The sequence below is a fragment of the Psammomys obesus genome, unplaced genomic scaffold (genome assembly GCF_907164565.1).
Source record: "Psammomys obesus unplaced genomic scaffold, mPsaObe1.curated_primary_1811, whole genome shotgun sequence".
Classification (NCBI taxonomy): domain Eukaryota; kingdom Metazoa; phylum Chordata; class Mammalia; order Rodentia; family Muridae; genus Psammomys; species Psammomys obesus.
Window position 1 is genome coordinate 41210620 of NW_026585504.1, and position 26235 is coordinate 41236854.

Below are 26235 nucleotides of genomic sequence, written 5' to 3' on the forward strand. Positions count from 1 at the left end.
GATATGACATTTATTCTAACTGGACAAAAGTCTTTTTTCCTGGTGCTAAAACATATTCTGGATAGCTGAGGTTGTCAAATATACAAAGTGTGTGTGGTGAAATTATGCTTATGGTAGACAAGGCCATCTCTTCATAACCTCCTCTAAATCTGTACATAATGCGTCATCTACAAGCTCAAAGAACTGAATATGTACACCCTTACAGATCTAGCCGCACTTCTATTTTAAAAGCTAATTTGGGTTGGTGAGATGGCTGAGTGGGCAGAGACTATTTCTACCCACAACTCACAACCTTCGCTCTGTCCCGAGCCACCACCTGGTGGGAGCAGGGAAGCAGCTCCACAGAACTGACCTCCAACTGCTACATGTATGCTGTGACACATAAACTCAACCACACATAGAATGGATGAGGTAGTGACACCTGAAAAACAAAAAATAAAGTCTGTCCTTTCTGACTTGGTTACTGCAGAACTGACTATTCTCTGCAAAGCTGTTTTTGAAAGAGCTTTTCTTTCATGACACTAGATTTCTTTAAATTACTATTTAGTTAATTATTATATATACTTTTCTTTTTGCTTGAATATATGTATGTGCATGAGATTCTGCTTCATATTTGTACCAGGTGCGTACCTGTCAGATCTCCCAGAATTGATGTTACAGATGGCTATGAGCCACCATGTGCATGCTAGGAATCAAACTTGGGTCCTCTGCAAAAGCAGTGAGTGTTCTCTCAGTAACCGAAGCAGTTCTTGACACTAGGGTTTAAAACTGACTGGTAAGATCCACCTTATAGTAAATAAATAAATCAGTTTTTCTATGTATTAAGCAGTTAACTACATTTCATACAAACAACACAAGGAACTTACTAGACCATTTATATACCAAGTGACTTTAAACTGGAATTGAATTATCAAAGTTACTTTCCACTGAATGTCTGCTGCCATCTTCCATGATCTACATAATCTCAAAGGTAAGAAAACAACAGCCAAGCCGCCAAATCCAGAATGCCACCTGTTTCCTAAATAAAGTCTTATGAAACTAGCCACGCCCACTTGTTTATACACTGTCTGTGGCTGATCTGCCTGCTCAACAGCACAGCAGAGCAGTGACACAGATTATAAATGACCCTGCAGTCTGAAATATTTTACCATCTGGCCCTTTACAGAAGAAGTTTGCTAACTTCTGCTTGCTTTATACTAGTCTCATTCCCTTATGGAGTTAATACTCTGAAACAGACTCCAACAAACACACAGTCTCACACACACAAACACACACACACACACACACACACACACACACACAATCAATGGAGGTGACGCCTTCCCAGCAAATGGCCATTTTAACTTAAGTATTTATTGACCATGAATTATGTGCATTGGTGCCCATGCCCACACATGCAGAAACATAAAGAAACAAGACTACTATCACAGCAACACTAGGCAACTTAACACAATTTTTACCTTAAAAGCTTGACTTTTACCTAATTTCATTCCCTAACTAGAAATGCATCAAAAGGTAGCTTTGACTTTAATATTCAGTTAAAAGTCCATTCTTGCTTTGGCTTCTGTCCAGTACCCAAGACCCATGCTTTGGCATCATTTCTGGCCTTCCTGAATGTATCATGTAAAGAACTACATACATTATCAGCCCACAGCCTATCAGAACAGCTTCAGAATAAAGACTATCATTTGGATTTACTCAGATTTTTTTCCCCAAAATTAGGAAAGTAGAGTCTAAGAAGACATCTCAGTCAATAAAGTGCTGCATAAGGGCAGATGTGTGGTGACACACCTCTAATTCCATAGAGTTGAGAGAGAAAGACAGGAGGATCCTGGGACCTCACTGGTCAGCCAGTCTAGCCAATCAGTGAGCTTCACCATCTGTGAGAGATGCTGTCTCAAAAAAAATGCTGGACAGTGATAGAGAAAGATACTCAGTGTCTACCCTTGCCCTGTGTGGGTGCTCATACACGCACAAAGACACACACACACACAGGCACACACCCACCCATACCCACTCATGCACAAAACAAGCTTGGAACTCACATAAAAGTGAAGAGATTCAAGTCCACAAAGTTGTCTTCTGTCCTCCACACATACACCATGGCATGCATGCTCACAAGACTGCATCATGCGTGTGCACACACGCACACACACACACACAGTTAATAAATAAATAATGTAAAATATATTCTTGGTATGCAAATCATACAAATGAAATGTAAAATAATTAAAGATAAATATAAGACTCTAATTTGGGGTCTGAAAAGAAGGCTTAGCAGCCAAAATCATTTGCTGCTCTTGCAGAAGACCCAGGTTTTATTCCCATAACCACCTCAGATGTCTCACAACTGCCTGTAATTTCAGCTCCACAGGATCTGACACTATCTTCTGACCTAGTAGAGTACTGCGCACACAGGGTGCATGCAACATATACCTAGGCACATACACATATATATAAAATAAAAAGTATTGAACCAAATATTCAGTTTAAAATAGCTAAATACATAGAGAAACAGACTGACAGCTAATACTCAGAATATTTAAATAACTAGAACAGATATCCCTTGAGCCAACAAGTATAACTCATTGTTATTTTTATTTAGAATGTATAGGAGGGAGAGAGAGAAAAGAGAGAGAAAAAAGAGAGCGCACATGCACAAACAAGTGGAGGTCAGAGAACAGTTTTCAGGACTCAGTTCTGCTTCTATGTAGATCGCAGGAATGGAACTCATGCTGTAAAGTTTGGCAGTAAGCGCATTTACCCACTAAGCCACCTTGCTGACCCTAACTCTAAATTTTTAACTGGACTGTAAAACATCATAATGAAGACTAACTTTTTCACAATTGTTATGTTTAAGTGATATGCCTGCTTTCAAATTATGAAATAAAATAATACTCAAAAAGTTCAATTCACAGACAATTCTTTTAAGAAATATTTATTTGGGACAGATATCTTCTGAGGAATTAAAAGAATGTAAACGAGCCAGGTGTGGAGGTGCACACCCTTAATCCCGGGGAGGGAGAAGCTGCTGGATAGCTGTGAGTTGGAACCAGCCCGGCCTATAAAGTCCAGAGCAGCCAAGGCTACACAGAGAAACCCTGTCTCTGGAGGGGGGTGGGGTGGGGGAGAATGCAAACTGCATTCCACATTTTCATAAGAGGGGGAAAAAACTCTAGAAATCACACATATCACAATAAAATTAACTTCGATCCACACAGATTTCAAATTGATACTGTGTTCCAAAAATCGACTGGTGACATCAGCTTTAAACAATTATGAATATAAGTTTTGTTACTTGTCACTGACTGAGCTCGGTTCAATATTCCTCTGTGTTAAAATATTTTCATCCAGAGACTGGAGAGATGACTCAGTGCTTAAGAAACCTGGCTGCTCTTCCAGAGGACCCAGGTTCAATTCCCAGCACCCACACAGAACAGTCTATAACCCCAGTTCCAGGGAACCTGGTATCCTTCTCTGGACTCCACAGCCAACAGGCACACATGTGGTACACATACATACCAAAAACACACATACCACATAATGTTGAAGCTTCCCTGTTGGTTTTAATCCACACTAATTCTGGGACAAGAGGCAGTAATTATCAAAAACCCAACAATCAATGCTGTATTAGCTAAAACAAAAAAAAGTTTTAATGAAAAAACAGAAGAAACTATACATAAAAACAAACACTTTCAAAAAGTAATGTATGTATGGTGGCTATAAGCTGTAAACCCAGTGCTTAGAAAGTTGAAACAGGAAGACTGATGAGAGCTTGAGTGCGACCCTAAAACTAAAGCATACTCTAACTAGAATGCAGCTCAGTGGTAGAGTGCCCACTGACATGCACAAAGCTCGGGGTTCAAATCAAAATATCACACACAGAGAATAGTTCCCTTCATCCATCCATTCCATATGCACATTCACAAATGTTACAGGATTAAAAGTATCCAACTCATCAGTTAGCACTTTTTAATACCAAGGATTATATACACGGATGGTTATTTATGTTCTTCAAATCTAATGCCCAGCTGATGTCTAGAAAATGAAACAGTGATAGTCTGTTTATAAAATAAATATTAATGATTTTGTTATTTATAAATAGTTTTCTGTCTTGATTATAATTATGTTTATTCTTACATACTTCCATGTCAACATACACAAATTAAAATATACTAATAAAACATTATTAATATAATATAATATAATATAATATAATATAATATAATATAATATAATATATAATAAAAAAGGTCATCATACTTAAGGATTACAACATTTTAAATACTGATGACAGCAAACAGATTTCCTTTACCAAAGACTGAAATCATCAAAAAAAAAAAAAAAAAAAAAAAAGAAGAAGACAGCAAGGAAGCCCAGGGATGAGTCACACATGAGCACAGGCATTAGCATGTGTGGTAAATACACCTCATGGTTATCACAGTGACGTGAGGAAAGTTGGCACTGGGGAAGCGGAGGCATGAGGACCAACACAAGTTCAAGGTCAAGGTAGTTTACATGGGGACTTGCAGGTAAATCAACTGGACCTAGTGAAGCCCTGTCTCAAAAGAACAAAAATTAAAAAAACGAGGAAGGTATCACATATATAGAAGGCCTTCATCAAATGGGTCAGAAATATAGCAAAAAGAGTTGTTTTGTTGTTGTTGTTGTTTTTCAAATACCTTTAGGATATTAAAAATATATACATTTCCAGTCCTCTTTTTTGGGAAAAGGTGCCAAGAACGTCTTATTATTAAAGCTCTTAAAAGCAGTGTGAGTGCGCCTGTGGAGGAGTGATGGCAGGCAAGTGCCATGGTCATTGGGTCAGTCTTAGAATTACTGCCTAACTTGACCAAAGCACAGAGCTGGACCTGCTTCCTCAGCAACACAGTGTATATATGAGTAGCCAATCACACAACATACCTGGTGAACCTGAATTTCCACTTTAAGAGCCTCCTGTAGAGTCTGCAACTCCATCCTCTACCTTCTCCACTTTCTCTTATGTCGGCTAATTCTACAGTGTCTTCAGCCTCCGTTTAAAATAACAAGCTCCTCTTGCTGCTGCAGCTGTAGAGATCATAAGATGTTTGGGATTCAATGTGTTAGGAATGAAGAAAATTTTTGTCAAAATAATTAAATTAAAAATACTATATTTTGTAACATAAAGAAAAAAGTATCCCCAAAGGACTTTTTAAAAACCATTCAGTACCAAAACTTTCCGGGTTTTCTTCTTTTGAGCTTTCTTCCATAGAACACATCAAATAACTAAGAAAAGAAACACCACAGCAAAAGTGACAGTGAGGAAGCACATGAACATCCACTGTGTGCTCAGCCCTGAGGAACACTCGCACCTCGATGAGAGCTAGCAGGGGAGACTGTCCTCACCCAGAACACTCAGACACAAAACTTTTAAATCAAAGTGCACTGGAGAATTCCCAGTCTCCCACGGGTTAAGTTAAACCACCGTGAGGAAGTATTTTAATTTGGCTGTATTCTTACTCTAAAAACAAGTCCTAATACAAAGGGAAAGTCTTGTGTGACTTAAATGTTTTATTTCAACAAGTTAATATTTAACACAAATACAATGCACTGAAACACTGCAGTTACAGCCAGAGCTGAAGGAACCTGTCTTAGTGGGTAGCACTTGAGATGGTGTAATTGGGGGCACATGTTTCCAGCTTTATAGTGACCACTGTATCCTTTTCAAACTTGCCAGTCCATCTCTCTTACCACATGTGTAACTGTATGTGGAGATGTCAAAAGTCGGAACTTATAACTGTAACTGGGACACCCTGTCCCATCTTCCTGTCCTATACCATCACTATGGCAGCTTAACCAAATGGTCTATCAAAGCAAAGGCATATTTTTTGTCTGAATAAACTTAAATTTTGTTTAAAATTTTCTTCTTTATCCATATAAAAGCTATAGCCAGCACTGTTCTTTGGCACTGAGGAAGGAAGCTAGTACCTGACTTTATGACTCCTGACCACCAGGAAACAGCCAAGGATTTACCCAGACAGTCCTCATAAGTCTGAGTTTCTCAAATTCTGCAATCCTGAGTTCACAGAGCTACCGTATCATTTGCCATACACCATATTCTTAGGATTTCTAGTTTTCATTATATTTACTTAATCTCTCTGGGCTTAAAACATCAATGACAATCTCCCCTCTGGGATTTATACATTATGTTATAAAAAATCAGAATATCTGAACCTAAAAAAAGATTAAATTCTCAAAGTGAAAAATTCTTCCAAAGTCACATCTCTAAAAGCTGGCAAAATTTACTGTTAATCATAAAAATTTGTATAGGCAGGACATTTAGGGGAAATAATTTTTAAAAGGAAACATATCATGAATTTAAGTCACTGACTATCCTAAAAACTGTTTGGAATTATAATAAATACCAGAATCATTAGTAACTCATGTAGAGCAAGACTTCCACAGCCATTTACACTTTCCTGATTTGCAACTGCTAATTTGAAAACTGTATCAGCCACTTCAATTTTAAGTGCTAAAATAATCTCTCTTCTCAAACTCTTAATTTATACATGACAGTTCTGTGTACAGGGTTTCACTCTGTAACCCAGACTTGCCTCAAACTTCCTATAGAGCCCAGCCTGGCCTTGAACTCACAATCCTCCTATCTTGACCTCCTGAATCCTGGGATATAAACATAATCTACCACACCGTTTATATAAGTTCTTAATTTTTGCAAAGCTCTCCAGAAAATGTGTCCAAAAAGATTCCCTTTGTACATGAAGGATAACCATGCCGCAAGAGCATGTTCAAGATCAGAAAGGCCTTTGCTCCACTGCTAGTGACATGTCTCATGATGGCTCAGCTGAAATCCGGCTCTGGAAACAACCAGATCACAGACATAGAGAACTTACACACCTGCTACTGAAGGTCAGCAGTGTTTATACAGTCCAGGCTCTCACACATTAATTAACAAAAAAGCAAAAATGGGCAGAAAGGAATTCCCACAGGTAGTAAGAATGACCAACAGAAGAAACGTGAATTCAAAGTACTTGACATACATGAATGAAAATCCCTTTATGAAGCCATCCTAAATGAATATATACTCATAACAATTTTACTGAACACTGACCAATGACTATGAAAACAGCCATCTGTACTAATGATGTAAACATAAGCTTAAGAAGGTCTGTTTTTGCCCTTAATGCTGAAGATGAATGATAATAAACTCCAGGCTGCCTACAGTGGGTCTATGGCACTTCATAATCTGCTGAAAGCCTTCTCTGACAGAAAGTACTAAGCGCTACTCAACTTTCTTCTTTTGGAGAGTATCAGTATTTTCAAACTTTACAGAGACAATACATATCTCCTTTCAACTAAGAAATGAGAATTAATAAAGCATCAGAAACTTCTATAACATGCAAACAAAAAAAGTCCACAAAAATAAAATAAAGCAACCTTAAAATAAATAAATAAGCAAGCAAGCTGGGTATGGTGGCACACTCCTGTGATCCCAGTAGTTCTAGAGTTCAAGGCCAGCCTCTGAGCTATATACAATGAGCCTGTGACCAGCCCAGGCCATATGATATCCTGTCTCACAGAAAGAAAGAAGAGTGGGGAAGCAGAAGGGGGAGGGAGGGAAAGTAGGAAGGGAAAGGGAAAGAGTGAAAACAAGGTTTTAACCTGGAGTGTCAACACGTGCCGCATAGAGCATGCCTGCCAGTCAAGCTAATGAGGAGCTGACAGCTTTCACTTCCTCCTTCACGTTCTAGTCTGCTTATTAGAGACACACAGACTTTTAAATGCCAATTACCCATTTTGTTCTAGAATGAGACTAAAGGGTTAAAAAAAAAAAAACCCTTGTGAAACTTGAGAAGGACTGGAAGATGATTTTGAAATCTTTCATCAGAAAGGTCTCTTTCCGGACAGCTGTTTTAAGAGATTGGTCTACACAGTTAAAACACATAAAGTTACAATTTACAAACATACGCCAAACTGTGGGGGCCTTTAAAAAGCCCTGGGATGTCAGTGTGTGCGATATTATGTGAAATGACCAGATCAGTCTGCGGCTTCACAAAAGGCAGTACTTCTCAAACATTTTAAATAACGTCGATTTTCTGGTGGGGCACACATGGCACACACGTGTATGTCAGTCAGAGGACAATTTAAAGTTGGCTCTTTCTTTTCACCAAGTGGGTTCTGGGGATCAAACAGGTCCTCAGGCATGGTGGCAAGTGCCTTTACCTACTAAGCCATCTCGTCAGCCCCCAAAAGGTAGGAGATAATTTATTATATTTTACCTATTCCTAATAAGTTGAGCATGCGTGTGTAAAACAAATCAGTTACAGAAAGGTGACTATAAACAGACTCACAAGACAGTAACAGATAGACACTTTCTATCCAGCATCCCCACATACCTCCATCGCTCAGGGTACGGTCTATAATCCTATAATAATAATACTTTGGAGGTGAAGGCAAAAGGATCAGGAGTTCAAGGTTATCCTTAGCTACATTGTGAGTTCAAGGCCAACGTGGGCTATAAGAGGCATTGTCTCAAACACACACATTCACAGATAGAAAGAGAGAGAGAGAGAGAGAGAGAGAGAGAGTCATAATGGGTCAAACAGAACAATAATCAGATCTCACCCAAAAAGGGGTAGCTGGATGATGAAGAAAGAACATTATTGCCTCCCACAGAACAAACAAATCCATTCGTTCATTGTGGCCAATCTTATCCTCCGGGAAAATGGGGCGCATGTCACCTGAGCAGGACTGTTATGAGGTTTAAATCAAGTGAGGATCTCACAAAAGCCTTTTGCAAACCATCAAGTTCTGAGCTACTGGCATACTTCTTCATGCTTAAACTTTGAATAAAACGTCTCAAATCCTCTGGCTGAAGAGGTGCTCAGTGGCTGAGAGTAGGTCCCAGATGTGGCTCCTGCATCTGGTGCACAGATGTACATGCACACAAAACACTCATACACCCAAAATAACAAAAATGAATCTAAAAATATAAAATAAAACACTAAAAACACCTCGCATTCTCTAAGGACTGGACTGTTACTGCTCTCAACAGTTGTGTGTGAGGCCACACAAACTCCAGGCCCTTCTGCTGTGACCTGTAGGGAGGTTCTCTCCCCTTTCATTGCTAAGAAATACTTTGCTACAAAACTGACAAGAATTTCTGTCCCATCCAACTCTGACAGGTCAACAAATTGTTACTTTAATAAGTTCATGACACAGTGTGCTCCCAAACTGTCCCTAAAAGGTATCTGCTCTCTACAAACATGCATTTCTTGCACATACAAACGTCTCTGTTTCTGATCTACATTCACTGACGTTTTTTGAGAGAGTTACTATTTTAAATAGGAAAAAGCAGATACAGATCTATATATCCTTTTATCAGGTTCCAAAACTAAAATACTAGGCTTCAATTTCTTACTATGTATTTAAAATACCTTTGATGATTAACCAATAGTGCTGAAATTACCATCATGCTAAAAGAGGCCTTTTAATAGCACCTGTTGAAAGTTTTAAGTATTATTAATATGAATCAAAAATAATATTAAGAAATTTAATTTTTCCTTCTTATTCTGAAAATATTCTCACTTGTTTTCACAGCAGTATTTCTTTGCTGACACTCCACAAGTCAACAAAATATAAACCTGACAACCAAGGCTGGAGAGATGGCTCAGAGGTTAAGAGCACTGGTTGCTCTTCCAGAAGTCCTAAGTTCCAATTCCAGCAACCACATGGTGGCTCACGACCATCTATAATGAGATCTGGTGCCCTCTTCTAGCCTCCAGGCACAACACTATATACGTAATAAATAAATAAACAAACAAACAAATAAATCTTTAAAACAAAAACAAAAACCCCCAATAACCCTGACTTTGGAGGCTGCCTATTCTTGGACTCAACTGGGTATGTCAGCTATTGACAAAACTGCCATAGATAATTGGGTGTTTCCAAACTATTAAATTAGTTACTATTGTTTACTAATTAACAAATGATGTTTCTTATCTGTTAAATTATCTCTGTGTGGGTTTACAGGAAAGAGAACAGGTCATTTTTCTAAAGACTACATTCAGAGCTCAGAGCTCTGCAACACAGGGCTCTTGTGGATTCTGGGTCAGGTTAGGAATTCCCCAAAACATTCTTCTCAGAGGCTGTGCCTCTTCCTCACCATCAGGCTCATTCCAGGGTATAATCAAACCCAGCCACTGGGACACAGGCTGCCTGCATACTCCCACTCTTCCATGTCATTCCTTTAGTAGGGAAAGCATGTATATTAAAACCCTAACCACACCCAACACTGGGGACACTGAGGTAAAATTCAAACTTTATAGAAACTGGAAATGAAGGTTGGAGGGTGCTATACAAAAGCAGAGTGATGAAGTGTCTCAGGTTTTAGAACTGGCTGCCACATTTACTAAAAAGTAACTGAATGATTTGGGGGTTCAGGCAAGCGAAGGCAGAGCTTACAAATATATCCCACAAACATGGTAACACCGGAAGGTGACCCAGCAGAGTCAGGGGACAGACTTCAGATCAATCTAGAAATGAACTAAGGACTAGAGCTTACCTTATGAGGTAGTGGGCTCCCTGTCATTAGAAGTATTCAAGAATGCTGCATATCATATCCCCATCATGGATATCCACAATGCACATTAGCACATTAAAGGTTCTGAGAAGTCCTGCAGTAAAGAGAACTGTTTGACTTTGTTCAATGCAAAATTTCCCAAATTATTTGACCACAGAGCCTTTCCCCCGCAGCCTCAGGCTCTGTAGGACAGCGTTTCTCAAAGCATATTCATTAAGAAACAAGGGCCTACATTTTCAAACACAGCACTTAGTGTGCACTTGAGTAAGTAACAACCTGTCAGGGATGTGGGAAAAAACAACAACAACAACAACAACAAAAAAAAAAGCTGCTATGCAGAACAGATTCCATGATTCTACCACACCATAAGGTAAAGGATCTTGACTGTTACTTTACGAGGTTCCATGAGAGAAAAATCAATAAAATTAAATGGTAGCAAAATCCAAGGTTCGTTGGTTCAAGAGTCTCCCTTTTATGTTCAAAACCCAGAGGGATATTAAGAAGGACCACAAAACCAAAAATCTGCTGGGCATGGTAGTGCTCCACGCCTTTAATCTCAGCACTCAGAATAGGCAGATCTCTGTGTTTTCAAGGCCAGTTTATAGTCTATATGGCCAGCCAAGGCTACAGAATGAGACCCTGTCTCAAAAAAATAAAACCCAAACCAAAAATCTGCTCTATCTATTCAACCCACAGAGTTCACTACTATTTGGGGATAGGATTTTTTTTTCAAAGCAGCCTTACATTAGAGAATTACACAATTGTAGCTTGAATTTGTTTCATAGCACATGCACTCCAAATAAATAAAGTTAGTATCTGCCAAGTGCTTAGTTCATCAGATCACCCAGTGAAATCTAGGATCTTAAATTAAGATATCCAAAAACTGAATAAGTACAATAATTTGTTAGCTATTAAAAAGTCTATGGAATGCTGGGTGGTGGTAGTGCATGCCTTTGATCCCAGCAATTGGGAGGCAGAGGCAGGAGAATCTCTGAATTTAAGGTCAGCCTGGTCTACAGAGCGAGTTCCAGGACAGCTAGGGCTACACAGAAAATTCTTGTCTCCGAAAACCAAAAAAAAAAAAAAGTATTTGCCTCTCTCTCTCCTTTTAAAAATTATTAAAAAAAAAAAAAAGCAAAGCACACTAAAAACATAATCTCAGACTTGAAGTATAAGAACAAGACATCAAGAGGCTCCAACTCCAAGGTGAAGGTCTCATGGCCAAGGTAGCCTAGACAGCCTGTACAGGGAGACCACAAGTGTAAATGCAGTAACGCAGGACATAATGGGGACCTGAACTGACTTTGACTTCTCAGGCATAACTACTATATCAAGGGCATTTTGGCAACAGGGCCTTCAAGTTTTAATGAGTTCAAATTCAGGAGCATGCAAGTTTAGCGGAGTTGTCAGAAATACAAATGCATTTCAGATACAGGTACGTGAAGCTAAAAATTCACTTTCAGTGCAAACAGCAAAGCCTTGTTTGGAGGAGGATGCTTTTTTTGGAGGGGGAAAAGTCATCTACAAAAAAAATCAATATTTGAATAAGTCCAGCTAAAATAAAATCAGTGTGCTTGCTTAGTAAAAGTACTTACCAATTTTGGGGGAACTGGCTCTCCTTCAACTCTCTAATCCCCTGTAACAGAAGAAAAAACAGAGTCAAAACTACAAACAGATTTCTGATGTCATCAAAAGCTAAAGACTCAAAGATTTATGACTTTAAAGGGAGGGAAAAAAAACCTAAACACATACCAATTTCCAAATTTTAAAACCCAACAGTAAACAAGGAAGAAATGAGTAGTTTTTTAGAGCAAAGGAACGTAAGAGCAGTTAAATCTATGCTTTCACACAGTATTTCAAGACCTGGAAAACAAGCATAGATGACCCTGTGCTAAGGGCAGACATCCTGAGCGAAATATCAGAGCAGAAACTTCAGTTCCTCAAAAAACTAACTACTATCACCAAGCTGTCAACAGGAAACCTCACCAATGAAACCAACAGTTACCAACTTATACTGTGTGTGTTTTGGGTAGCATACAAAGCCCATGGAAAGTGAGTGATGACCAAGGATGAACCACCTCCACACACCTTCCATAGAGTCACACACCTGAGCTCAGGGCCACACTGGGAAAGCAACAAGAGGGACTAAAATTATTCAATCCTGCAGCGTTAGCGGCCAACTTTATGTAGCTATGACCTGACACTTATGCTTGTTTGCACTGCTCTCGGCAATAAATACAGCACGTGCACTTGTGTGTCTACTCTATAGACTGATAAAGACCCATATGTACTTTATTTGCTCAAACGGCTCCACTGCCATCTCTTTACAATAAAGCATAAAGAATAGTGTAAGGCCCTTTTGTGGGGCTGTAGAGATGGCTCAGTGGTTGAGAGCACTAAATGCTCTTCAGAAGGACCTCAGTTCAGTTGCTAGCACCCACACTGCAGTTCATGGCTGTCTGTAACTCCAGGATCCAGCACTCTCCCAGAGACATGCATATAGACAGGGCATCGATGTACATAAAAATAAAAATAAATTAAAAAGAAAATAACAAGCTGGGCATGATGGCACACACCTTTAATCCCAACACTCAGGGAGGCTGAGACAGGCATATCTCTGTAAGTTCCAGCCTGCTCTTCAAAGTAAGTCCAGGACAACCAAGGTTACATAGAAAGCCATGTCTCAAAAAGCCAAATAGTAAATAAATAAATAAATAAATAAATAAATAAATAAATAAGGTCTTTTTGTAATAAACTTTGAAAACTGATTTGCCTCACACAGGCTTTAGTTCATAATATTACATATTGTATAAAATAAATACATATTAAAGTACAAATAAATAATATAATCAGAATTTTAATCAAATTTTCATCTATATTCTTAAATTTATATCACTGCTTGGGACTGTAAGCCACAAAAACAATGATTCTTCAATGCCACATTTATAATCAGTGATAAAGCCAGAAGAAAAATCAAAGTTTTGGTATCCTGAGCAAGTATTAGGGAACTAAAATTAAAATGGAGCCCTTAACACTTTGGGCACTGGCCTGTCTAAACTCCAGCTAACACACTCTGTCCTCACTACGCCTAAAACAAAACGTTTGCTGACCTATGCTACTCCAAGTGTCTCGTTTCCTCAAGTATTTCAAAGACCCTGTCTCTCAGATGGAAAGTTGTTAACCATGTACAGTCATGTTAAGCATAAAGGTATTTAAAGGCCCCTGATGCATGCAGTCTATATTTACTTCCAAAAGGAATTAACTTGGCTATTCTCCCCTCTTCCTGCTCCTCTTCTTCTTCCTTTTTCTTGTTTGTTTTGTTTTCATTTAAGAGAAGGTCTCTCTGCATATCCCTGGCTGTCCTGAAACTCACTATGTTTGCTAGAAGTTGGCTAGAACTCAGGACCACCTGCCTCTGCCTCCTGAGATTAAAGGCCTATACTACTTTCCCCAGCTCCTCCTTTTTCTCTGAATTCCAGTTCTTTTTCAAAGTTCTCAGGAGTCCATCTAAATAGCTACTTTAATCATCACAATTAGAATGAATTCCCAAACATAAGAAAAATCATTCAAAAAATCTGTAAAATAATGCAGTTACTAAAAACTAGACTCTATGTGTCTTCTTGCTTCAGATGACTTCCTCTGCCAAAGAGGGTAAGTTTTGAGCCATAGCCAACCCCTACTAAACGGATTTAGGATCAGCAGGTGCAATTAACAGTAACAGTTTCACGTGTGCAATAGTCTGTCTCTTCAAGTTGTTTTCCATGCATAACCCACATGCAGGAAAAATTCCAAAAGCATGCTAAGACTGTTGAGAGATGAGTTTTCTGCTGTTTGAGTACTAGTGAACTCTCATGGAGACTATCTTTATTTGTTACAGGTCTTAAGCTGTAGAACACATTTTCCCCCTCATTCTTGTTTGTTGTATTTTCTTTTTAAGAGTTATTTATTATTTATACAACATTCTGCCTGCATGTGTGTCCGTGCACCAGAAGAGGGCACCAGATTTCATACAGATGGTTACGAGCTACCATGTGGTTGCTGGGAACTGAACTCAGGACCTTTGGAAGAGTAGCCATTGCTCTTAACCTCTGAGCCAGCTTTCCAGGGGTCCCCTCCTTTCTGTTGTTGTTGTTGTTGTGGTTTGGTTTGCTTTTGGTTTTTTGAGACAGGGTTTCTCTGTATAGCATTGGCTGTCCTGGACTCACTTTGTAGACCCAGGCTGCCCCTGCCTCCCAACTGCTGGGACTAATGGCTTGTGCCACCATGCCTGGTTTGTTGTATTCTTTAACAAGCTTTTAAATACTTTTCTCCTCTACATTCTACATTGTCTTTGTGTCTTCAACAACTAAAAACTATTTGGGTATACAGTCATTTTTTGTTGTTGTTGTTGTTTTTTAATAACATTTCTTCAATTTTGTGACTTTTAATGATAGCTTTTATGATTATTGCTTCTCAGGTTCTAAGATCCTTTCAAATAAAATATAATTAAGCCCATAGAAGTAGGTTCTTATCATTTCAGTTACTATCGTGAAGGGTCCACAGTTCCACTCAAAGGCTGCCTAGAACAGTACCAGGCACACAGTGAGCACACAGTGAAGCAATGGACTGAGAGAGCTGCAGGCTCCTCTTCCCATATCTCAACTCTCTTGTTAGATAACTCCTCATACATCACTCTCCCACTGTGTTAACTAGTCAAATGGATGACTTTCTAAAAGTGTTTTATCCACACTGTTCACCAAGAAGATAATACCATTTTAAAATATAATGAAAAGAAAAAGAAACACTGATAAATTGGACCTAACTAAAGAACTTGTTCATTTCAAATACAAAATGATCCCAGCACTCTGCAGGCAGAGGCAGGCAATCTCTATGAGTTTGGGGCCAGCCTGGTCTACAAAGTGAGTCCAGGACAGCCAGGGCTACACACAGAGAAATCCTGTCTCAAAAAAACAAGAAGAAAGAAAAATAGAAAGAAAGAAAATTAAACACCATGTGATGCATGAAGGCCAAAAAAATAGCTCAGTGGGTCAAAGTGCTTATAGCCAAGCCTGACAACAGGATTCACTCACACTGTGGAAGCCACATGGTAAAAACTCACTCTGTGGACGATTCCTGCAAATCACCCTCTGGCTTCCATGTCCACAGGTATAAATACATAAAAGTAGTATTTTTTTAATGAATACATAAGCTGCAGAATCAGAGATAACTGTGGCATATATAATTCATATATATATGGAATTTTATGTATCCAGGATATATAAAATCCACTGACACTAAAACATGACCAGGAAAGAATGGGATTTTACTTCTATGCGACATCAAGAAAAGTATAATGACACACACTCTTCAGAAGTCAACAGAAAGTCAGTACAATGTATGCATGTGTATCTACTGCCCAGGCATTTCCTTCAGAATTCAGTAGCAGAGCCAATCCTCAGCTAATAAAGTGAAAACCATGAAGCCTAAGATCATGACACTGATTATAAAACGCTTGTAAGGACTACAGAAACCACAGGAAAGCAAGGCAATGGTGGGAAGGAGAGCACTGGCTGGAGGAGGGCACACTAGTGCCTGCGCACACTTCCCCACCCAACATCACTTGCTCTGAGGCACGGTGGACTTCTTCGCTTTTCTAAGAAATGAGCAACATCCAGAGGTTAAGAGCACTGGCTGCTCCTCCAGAGGACCCAGGCTCAGTTCCTAACACCCACATTGTAGCTCACAACTGTCTGTAACTCCAATTCCAGGGGTTCTGACACACAGACATACATGCAAAACACCAATGCACATAAAATAAAAATAAATAAATCCTTTTTTAAAAAGAAAGAAAGAAATGAGCAACATCAAACATGGAGAAATGCTTTTAGCAAAGTTTTAAAGAAAAACACATGTAAGCTACTCAGGGCAAGTTTTAGAATTCCCACAAGCAGGCTTCAGCTCCAACAGACAGTGGATTCTGCACGCATTACAGGAGACGTAGCTTCAGTGAAGCAGGTCCAAATGTCAACCAGACCCTCAAGGAGACCCAGACACCCAAGAGGAGCAGATTATTCTCAGACTAACATTCTTCAGGTCTGCACCCCAATGCTTCCAGTGTCTACTCTGGAGACTGACTGTCGGCTGACTACCAAATGGCAAAGAAAAAGAAAAGTAAATATTTCTAAATTATATATATATTATATATATATTACAATTACATATGCTGAGCAGCAAAACGTAAGGCTGACATGTAAGTCAGCACTTTTTGCACTATCCATGTGCAGAACGTACCTGAGTCTGCAGTTTTATTTCCTAACCTCAGGCTGATAAAAAGAGTCTGTCATTCTCTCACTATGTTTCACACCTGTAACTGAGGTCTTTCAAAATATTAATTAATAAATCTGCTTAAGTATTTCACAGACGGATTTTTTTAATTGAAAAATATGCTCAAGAGCTGGACACAGTGACTTGTCCATGTGCCTGCAACTTTAGCAACTGGGAGGCAGCTGAGACAGGAGGATTCTGGGTCAAAAAACAGGCTGGAGAACACAGCAAATTCCAGGCTGGTCTGAGCCACAGTAAAACCTGGGTTACACAGTGTTTCAGACAAGTCAATCAAAAGACATTCGAAATACCCAAGTTAGAGTAAAAACAATTATTTTGCACTTAGAGATGAATATTATTTTGCTAACATAACTTCAAGGGTTTTTTTTGTTTTTTTTTTTTTTTTTTTTTTTCATAAACTCAAGACTTCCCCTCTATAGAATTTCACAGGTAGCAGCTATAATAAGAGCAAAGCAAAGAAACAAGTCATTCAGATTTCTGGCAGGGTTATGAAATTTAAAACATTATAAATAAATCAAAGATGATTAATAACCACTTTTTAAGGACCTTTTGTAAAGCACCTAAGAGCTTTGCATCCAACCTACATTAAACAATAAACAATTATAGTATTCAAAAGTTTATAGCCTGTGTTCAATCAGAATTTTGATCATGGATTAGAACAGCACAGACAACTGTTATTCAAAGATACTTTAAAATGTCACCTCACCTATACGACTCAGTCTTTTCTTCTCCTCACTACACCTGACAGTCATTCAAAACTAAGTTTTATATACAAGTTTTAAGCTTTAAGTTTTCAGTCTGCCCTTCTTAACTTCCAACTGAAGTTTGAAATAAATATAAGCACAGATAAATGGTTATGAAAAAAGCAGCAAAATTCCATTTGATGGGCCCTCCCTCTGTGTCCATTCCTCAACACCCGACAGACAGCTTAAATTCCACAGGAACAAAGTTAAACTCCTGAGTCCCTAACCTCCAGTCTCCTCTTCAGCCACTAGCATCTCCAAAATGGCAACCCCATTCTTCCAGTAGAAACGCCTGCAAGTCAACAGGAATCCTGTCAGACCTCATATCCTAGGTTGCCTCTGCCTTCAGAATGTTACCGACTCTTACCATTTGTCGCAGCTCCACTACTACTTTCTTGAACCAATTCACCAGTATCTTTGATTACTGCAATGACCTCACTGGTCTCCCCACCTCTACCCTGGCCCTGCTACAAGTTCTTCTCTGAACAAGCAGAGAAGCTCTTCAAAATCCGTAACAGATCAGAACCCTTCAACTCAACTCAAAATTCTTCAACAGCTTGGCATAAAACTCAGAAAGAAAACTAATATCCTTTAACAGTGGTCCACAGGCACTAAGTGGCTTGGGCTCTGCTACTCCAGCCTCCCACCTGCCCAAGGTTCAGTGGTACTATTGGCTTCTTGACTGTATTTCAGCCATCCCAAGCTGTGCTCTGTCAAGGCTCCTCTACTTGTTTTCCCACTAGTCAGCACACTCGCTTCCTCCCCGTGTTGTTAAAGCTCACTCCCACAAAGTGAAATTTATGAAACTTACCAAAGCTTTCAAAAATACTAAAAACTGGGCTGGAGAGATGGCTTAGAGGTTAAGAGCACTTGTTGCTCTTCCAGAGGTCCTGAGTTCAATTCCCAGCAACCACATGGCGGCTCACAACCATCTACAGTGAGATCTGTTGACTTCTTCTGGCCTGCAGGCATACATTGTATACAAAATAAATAAGTAAGTAAGTAAGTAAATAAATAAATAAATAAATGTTTAAAAAAATAACTAAAATTGTAATCATAATTGTCTCTCTCCCCAAACTTTTACTCATGTTCTTTCTTAAACCAAGAATATTCTTTTACCCTCTAACTAACTCTGCAAATCTCATTCAGAAACTAGGGCCCAGATAAAGACTCACAGGTTGACATTCCTCCCATTGTATTCCCTAGTGGCTCTTTCTTTAAACTTCCAGGATACTTATCTTTCTCATTCATTGTTTTTTTGTTTTGTTTTGTTTTGTTTTCTTTCTTTCTTTTGTGGTACTAGGAACAGAATACAGGACCTTTCACATTCTAAGCAAACGCTGCACCTTTGAGCTCCTTTGAATTCCATCCCGAGGCCCGAGGTCATAATTTAGAATTTAACCACACACTACCTAATGTTGTAATCTCTATGTCGTTATGTCCCTAATAGAAATATAAACACATACAGGTACACAGGCATGTGCACACACACGCATGCCCAAACATAGATGTGTACACACATGAACAAATGATGCCTTGTACATTACTTCTCAATCTTAAATCAAAAGCACAAATAAGGTCTATTGCTGCAGCAACGGGAGTGGAAGCACCAGCAGCGCGAGCTCGGGAGGAGACTCTACGGGTTTTAAGAAAATGGCAGACATGGCAGACGTGGGGGAAATCGCCAGCTTCCCTAAGGCCAAGACCGACCAAAGAGACCGATCATTGAACAGGAAAAGAGGAGTGAAATTTCCTAAAAGCCTAGCAGATTTCCCCTACCCCACTCCGTCATCTCCAAGATCCCCTCACGATGTGGAGAAGGAGCCACCTGCAAGATGGACGCGAGCCACAAGCTGCACCGTGAACCTGGGCACTCCGCGCCGATGCCACCGGCCCGCGGGTCTCTGGGGCGGGACCCCCCAACACACACTAATCGGACTGCCAAATTTCACCAGTTTGCCCTGGGATATTATAGAAAATTATTTGTATGATTGATGAAAATAACCTTGTGGAAAAAAAAAAAAAAGCGCAAATAAACTAATACACATAGATTTGCTGACCTAAAGCTTCTAGGTTCAGAATATATCATTTAGAGTCCAGATACTTATGCTTTTTCCCCCTAGTTCCCCAGAAGAACCTGATGGACAGCCAGGTTGGAAAACGCTGCCCAAATCACAGTACTTCCCTGCCTCTTGGGCCTTTGTAACCTCAAATAGCCTAAAACCAGAAGGAACACTTTCAGAGCCCAAGCCACACCTTCATTCCACAGCACAGCGGTCTCAGAAATCCACATGACTGACTAAAAATTCACAAAGATAACAGGTGACAAAGTACAGCCTAAACTCCAGACACACTACTTTCAATTAAGAAATAAATCTATTAAACTATACAGATGTAAATAGAAGTCCTAAAAATCATTTCACAGAAAGGTATAGTAGACAGTGTTAATACTTGACCAGTGTCTTAGAGCAATGCACAGCAAATTCAATATACTTGCCAAGTGTGACCCAGACTAGCTGGCTAAAACCTCAGAGGCCAGAGAGTAAGTGTAGAAATGCTCCTCAGTAAAAAACTAGTGATGACGATGACTTTTATCAAGCTCTCCTACAGTACGCACAGAAACTGTTATTATCACTTGTTTTTGTGGTTGAATAGTAGAAGAAATAAACCGAAAGAGGTCTTCCTCATACTACAAAGTACAAAACCACCAAAATTTTCTACAGCTCACAAGCTATAAATGTTTTGAGTCTAATCATAAGAACTTAATTACAGATCACTCAGTAATTCATTCCATTATCCCAAGACAACTCAAACTCAGTCATAATAGTCAGTTAACCTCAAGCCCAAAACTCTTGCCGTCATCAACAAAAACAAGAAAGTTATCTACACGGCATTATAAAAGAGCCTGGGCTTATCTTGGTGTACAGGGATTTAAGCAAGTGCCTCCTATTAACACTAATGGGAGTTTGGAGCACAGACCATAAGCACTAAGGAGGAGGATGAATGCCCAGCTCTGCATCATAGAGGCCCTGCTAACACACTAACTGTAACTCCTGGGAGTTTTTCTCTCAGAAATGGGGAAAGAGACCCAAATTCCTATGTCTCTAAAGTACAACGACAATTCAAATAAAAACCACTAAGGAAGGTCACTGATAAACACTAGATTTAAAAAAGAAAGAAAGAAAACAAGAAAAGAAAGAAGAGGAAGGAGAGGCTATATTTGAAGGAGAAAAAAGCCTGACACAAGGGAAAGTTACAAGGTAATATGAATATGCAGAGAAGGCCCTGTGACTTGCTAGGTATGAAGCAAATAACATGAAAATAAACTGGACAGGCTTAAGCAACCTAGGGTTTTGTTTTTGTTTTTTAATTAAGGCACAATAAACTCAAATACAGTGAGAAACTTATCCAAAGAAACAGGCACACAACAAAACGAGAACTCTTCCCTGCAGGAGCCCCAGGTATACTACAACCCTGCTTTTAAACATAAAGAAATCCTGTAGTCCTTATAGCTAAAAAAAAAAAAAAAATCATTTCAGAGCCTCCCAGACATACGGATAAAGTCACAAGCTGCCAAGGACAGCCAAATGAACTAAATAAAACACTAACCTTAACCTCACTGAGAGCTACCATGCCTCCCTCTCATGCAGTACTGCTCACCTCCCCATGATGCAAAATTATCAGGTGCCTTTCAGGCTATGGAAATATTAGTCTCTGTTCCTCTTTCTTGCTCTCTCTCCTCTCACCTCTCTCCTCCCTCTGCAAACATAAACACAAAGGGAATGAAAAGGGAATGATACTCTCTCAGCTGATGGGGCTTTAGAAAGCCAAGGCTTTGGTACAGGCATCCCAAACTAAGAGCAGACCTTATTGAACTAGTGGTGAAAAAAAACTAGGCTTTTCCCAAATCTAATTCCAAGATTAAAAGATCAGACATTTATTTTAGCTAATAGGCACTGGCAACAATCCACTTTCTAAAAAAGAAAGACATTAAGATCTTCCCTGTGAGCTGGGTGTGGTGTTGCATGCCTTTAATCCCAGCACTTGGAAGGCAGAGGCAGGGGGATCTCTGTGACTTTGAGACCAGCCTGATCTACAAATCGAGTTCCAGGACAACCAGAACTATACAGAAAAAGCCTGTCTCCGGAAGAAAAGAAAAGAAAAGAAAAATCTCCCCTGTGTCAGACTCCAAAGAAAATCAGAATCTTTTCACCAACTGAGCTGAGCAATACACAGAGTCCTGACTCAGGCCTAAAGACTAAAACTGGTTCCCATGTGTTTTACATCTAAAAACCTCATGTAGTCAACATATCGATTCTTTACCATCACTGCTGTACTAATGAACATCTACTCTGTACTCTGAGATGTGCTAATGAGAAATTTAAACTATTATAACATGTTAGGACTCTTAACTTTTGAAACAAAACCACCAACAAACAGGAGTGTGAAGCAGGCAGCTTCCACCCTGCCTAGCAGTCCTAAAACTTGAAAGTGAAAGCAATACAGACCTCAAAAGACGTTGTTTGCTTGATGGTAATGCTAGCCTTTAAAACCAAAAATATGTTCTGTTACCGAAGACTGAAATAAGGGCTTCCATTAACCTTGTTAAAAAAAAAAAAAAAAATCCCATGAGTATGGATTTTTTTCCTAAGTCTCTTCATCAGAGCAGCATGGGGTCCCATTAGGCACCCTATTTTACTTCCACCTTATAAATAACGTTAGCTGTTCGCTATTTCCATGGAAACCAAGTACAGAGAAACCCACTTAAATGAATACCGGTTAAAGGAATAAGTTTTATTGGAGAAGGTTTTTACTGCTCTAGATGAACTCTACTGGGGAATAGTACAAAGTCTCCTTAAGTATAATTTTAAAAGTATATCGTTGGTGTAGAGGGAGCTTATTAAAGGTCCTGTTAAGTAAGTACGCTCCTTGCACTAAACCAAATATGCCAAACAACATCATAACATTAAAGATGCATTTCCCATACACGGGGGTTTCAGTGCACAACTTGCACTGACTAGACTTCTTCATGCATTGGGGTGGAATAATTACCCCTCTGGGTCTAATTTAAACTAATAAAACGAAAGAAATTCAGTACGGCTAGCATCACCTTTACTGACTAGTAATAAATGGGTCCCACAATGCAGGCACATGTGAAACTTACTGTTCCTGAGAGGAGAAGACAGGGGGCAAATAACTGAGCTTCCCATCACTAGTACCCAGTCTAAGGTCAATAGACAGTCCAAACTCCTGCATCAGCAAACTACTCTACAAGTTATAACAGGAATGCCTCAATACAAAATCAGTCTGAATACAAACAGATTACTCATGAGGAAGTGTGAAGACTGAGTGACTTACCACTCCGTCATTGAGTATACTACACATGCTAAAACTAATGATTACAGGTGTCAAATACAAAAGTCACAGACAGCCAAATGTACATAAAATAAGGTACAATCTGTGAGAGTAAACTCAAAGTTAATTTTCAAAATGTCTAAATGCCTGGGACATAGCTCGTTTGGTAAAGAGCTTGCTCAGCATGCAGAAAGACCTGCTTCAAAGGCCAGTACCACATGAGCTGGCATGACAGTGCATGCCAGCAACCTCAACACTCAGGATGTGGAGGCAAGATCACACACGGTTGGGCCTGGTGGTACACACACCTTTAATCCCAGCACTCTACAGGCAGAGGCAGACAGACCAAGGCCAACCTGGCATACATCAAGAATTCCAGGTCACGGTGATCATCCCACACATATCCAGTCTGAGGTCGCCCTAAACTAAAAGACAACTTATCTCAAAAGTGAAGAAAAAAGTTAAAGAATTCTGAATAACTGCTGGGCGTGGTAGCACAAGGCTTTAGGTCCCAGCACTGCCTAGGTAGAGGAAGGTGGATCTCTGCGAGTTCAAGGTCAGCCTGGTCTAGAATTGCAGGGCAGCCAGGGCAACAGAGAGAAAACCTGTCTCAAAAAAAATAAAAAATAAGAAAATTGAAGATTTTTCAAAAGATGAAAAGGGTAAGAAAAGTTAAAACTTTTTCAGCAGAAATGGCCCTTCATTAAGGTAGCGGTGGCTTAACCATCTTTGTAACTGAAAGGCAGCTAGGAGCAGGCCTACCACAGAAGGGATCCCAACCCTGGACTTAACCGCACTCTCTCACACAGTCTTCCTTAGAGAATACCAAAGCACGCATGTGTACTACATGTTTGGGAAACATTTCTTTCTTAGTACAGTATTTTTTTTTAATTTTTCTTTATTTTATGTGTATCAGTGTGAAGGTGTCAAATCTCTTGGAACTGGGGTTACAGACAGTTGTGAGCTGTCATAGAGGTACTGGGAATTGAACCCGGGTCCTTTGGAAGAGCAGACAGTGCTCTTAACCTCTGAGCTGTCTCTCCAGCCTGAGTACAGTATTTCTTTAATTTGTGTTTTACATTTATGTGGGACTGGGGGGAGGTGTCCAAAACACAGCAGTGTACATGTGGAAGCTAGAGGACAAACTGCAGGTGTGGGTTCACACAGCAAAACACATGTCACCAGGCTTGGTGGCAAGGGTCTTACCAGCTAAGCCATCTCCTTGGTCCTTTTCCTATACACACTATAAAGACTGGTAAAACTACGGTGACTGTTGAAGATGGCTAATAGGTATAAGGGGATTTTTTTTTTTTTTACGTTATTCACTCGATTTTTATACGATTTTAAACTTCTGTAAGTTTTCTAATACTGTAAAGTTAAGGGGTTTCTCTCAAAAGTTTTTTTTGTTTTTGTTTTTGTTTGTTTGTTTTTGTTTTAGTAACAGAAGAAAAGCTTGGTATACTTTATATGTTAATCTAAAATTTTAATTAAGAAAGTCTGGCTAGCCAGGTGGTGGTGCAAGCCTGTACAGAACTCAGGGAGGTGAAGGCAGGTGAATTTCTGTGAGTTCGAGGCCAGCCTGGTCTACAAAGCTGGTCCAGGACAGCCAAGAGAAACCCTGTCTCAAAAATAATTAATTAATTTTAAAAAGTAAAAAACTACTGGCTGCTACTTGACAACTATCAACTAAAGAACCGTAAGTTACCAATATATTTTAACATAAATCTATTTTGCATTTTATAAACCAAACAATTCTAATTTCTATATCAATAAGTTAAAATACTTGTAAAATCAGTAATATAAAATGTCTCCTTTCTACTTCTGTTAGGTCCCTAGCACTACAGAGAGCAATCTAATTCATGAAAGTCTTAGTTACGTAGCCCCTACCAGAAACAGCAAATTCTGAGGTAAAAGACCTTTTATTTCTGTTCTGGGTTTGTTTGTTTTTTGAGACAGGGTCTCTGCATGAGGTAGCTCTGGCTGCCCTGAAAAGCTCTATGTAGACCAGGCTGGCCTCTAAATCACAGAGATCTCCTGCTTCTGCCTCCCAGTGTCGGCAGGACTAGGAGTAAAGGCATGTGTCACCACACCCTGCTTTAAGGTCTTTTTCTATTCTCTCCCTTTTTCAGCCTTAGAATGATTCACCAATACTCAGTTACTTTGCCAGTAATTTTAAGTTACTTATCCAAAGCCCTGTTGAGAGCTAGAAATTGGGGAATGGAGTTTTACAAACGCTAAAGCTTTAAGGTTGTGATAATGGCTCTCTGCTTAAAAAAAACCAGCAATAACAACAGTATTTTATAGTGATGGCTTTGGAGGTTCAGTAACATGGGAGGGCATACAAAGACAATGGAAGCCCAAAGGAAATAGGTAGAGAAGAAAGCACAGAAACACTGTGAGGAGTACAGGCAACCAAGCTCCTCCTTGCTATTGGACAGGATCTGGTAGAGCCAGAGTAGGTGCTCCACACACACACGAAGCACCACTCTCTGCAAATTAAACAAAGAAAAACTTCTGACAACATCAACCACGTTTACAGTCTATTTCTAACCTGTATATTTATTAAAATGAAGTTCACTTCTAAAATATTCCAATTTTCACTCAACCATATGAAACAACTTTCATACATCCTGCATGTGGCTGAAATAAAACATACTGAGGCTGGGGGTGCAGCGCAGTGGGAGAGCATTAGCATGAGACCTTGAGTTTTCTCTTCAAAGACTCGAAACACCACCTGAATGTGGTTCAGTGGTAGAGCACGTACCTAGCAGGTACCATGCCTGGGTGCTAGCCCAGCCACCCCTCCCAAAACAAACAGGGATGGTGAGATGGCCCAGAGGTTAAGGCTTGCTACCAGGCCTGCAGATTTGAGTTCAATCCCTAGAACCCACATGGTAGAAGAAAAGAAGTGACTCTCCCAAACTGTCCCCTGACCTCTACATGTTATAGCATGCAAGCATGCATGATGCACACACATTTGTACACAGATACACACTAAATAAGAATTTAAAGAATTATTTTATGCTAATTTAAAGCTATAAAACTTTACCTATTTACTGTAAAGTGATGCTGTAATTTTTTTTAATGAAAGAAACTACCTTCTATATATAATACTGCTGAATTTTTTAAATATCTGTTGGACAAAAGTATAGCACTTTGTTAGAATAAACTTGGAATTTCTATTCAGAAAGCAAAAACAATGTTTTAGGAATACAGACAAAATAAAATATAGTA

The 26235-nt window shown here is 39.4% G+C and overlaps 1 protein-coding gene across 11 annotated transcripts in view; it reads right to left on the reverse strand.

Moving 5' to 3' along the window:
- Positions 1-26235, reverse strand: part of Phf21a (PHD finger protein 21A) — a 180390-nt gene that overhangs the window by 137446 nt on the left and 16709 nt on the right. For 10 of the 11 annotated variants that reach the window (XM_055600423.1, XM_055600450.1, XM_055600433.1 and 7 more), the window contains 3 exons: positions 12175-12215; positions 10562-10673; positions 4924-5067 (listed from right to left, as the gene is read on the reverse strand). In XM_055600423.1, the coding sequence (XP_055456398.1) occupies positions 4924-4977 (54 nt within the window). In that variant the 5' untranslated portion in view covers positions 4978-5067; positions 10562-10673; positions 12175-12215. Of the gene's footprint in view, positions 1-4923; positions 5068-10561; positions 10674-12174; positions 12216-18457; positions 18609-26235 lie in introns of all 11 variants that reach the window. The other variant, XM_055600391.1, reaches the window with a different exon arrangement.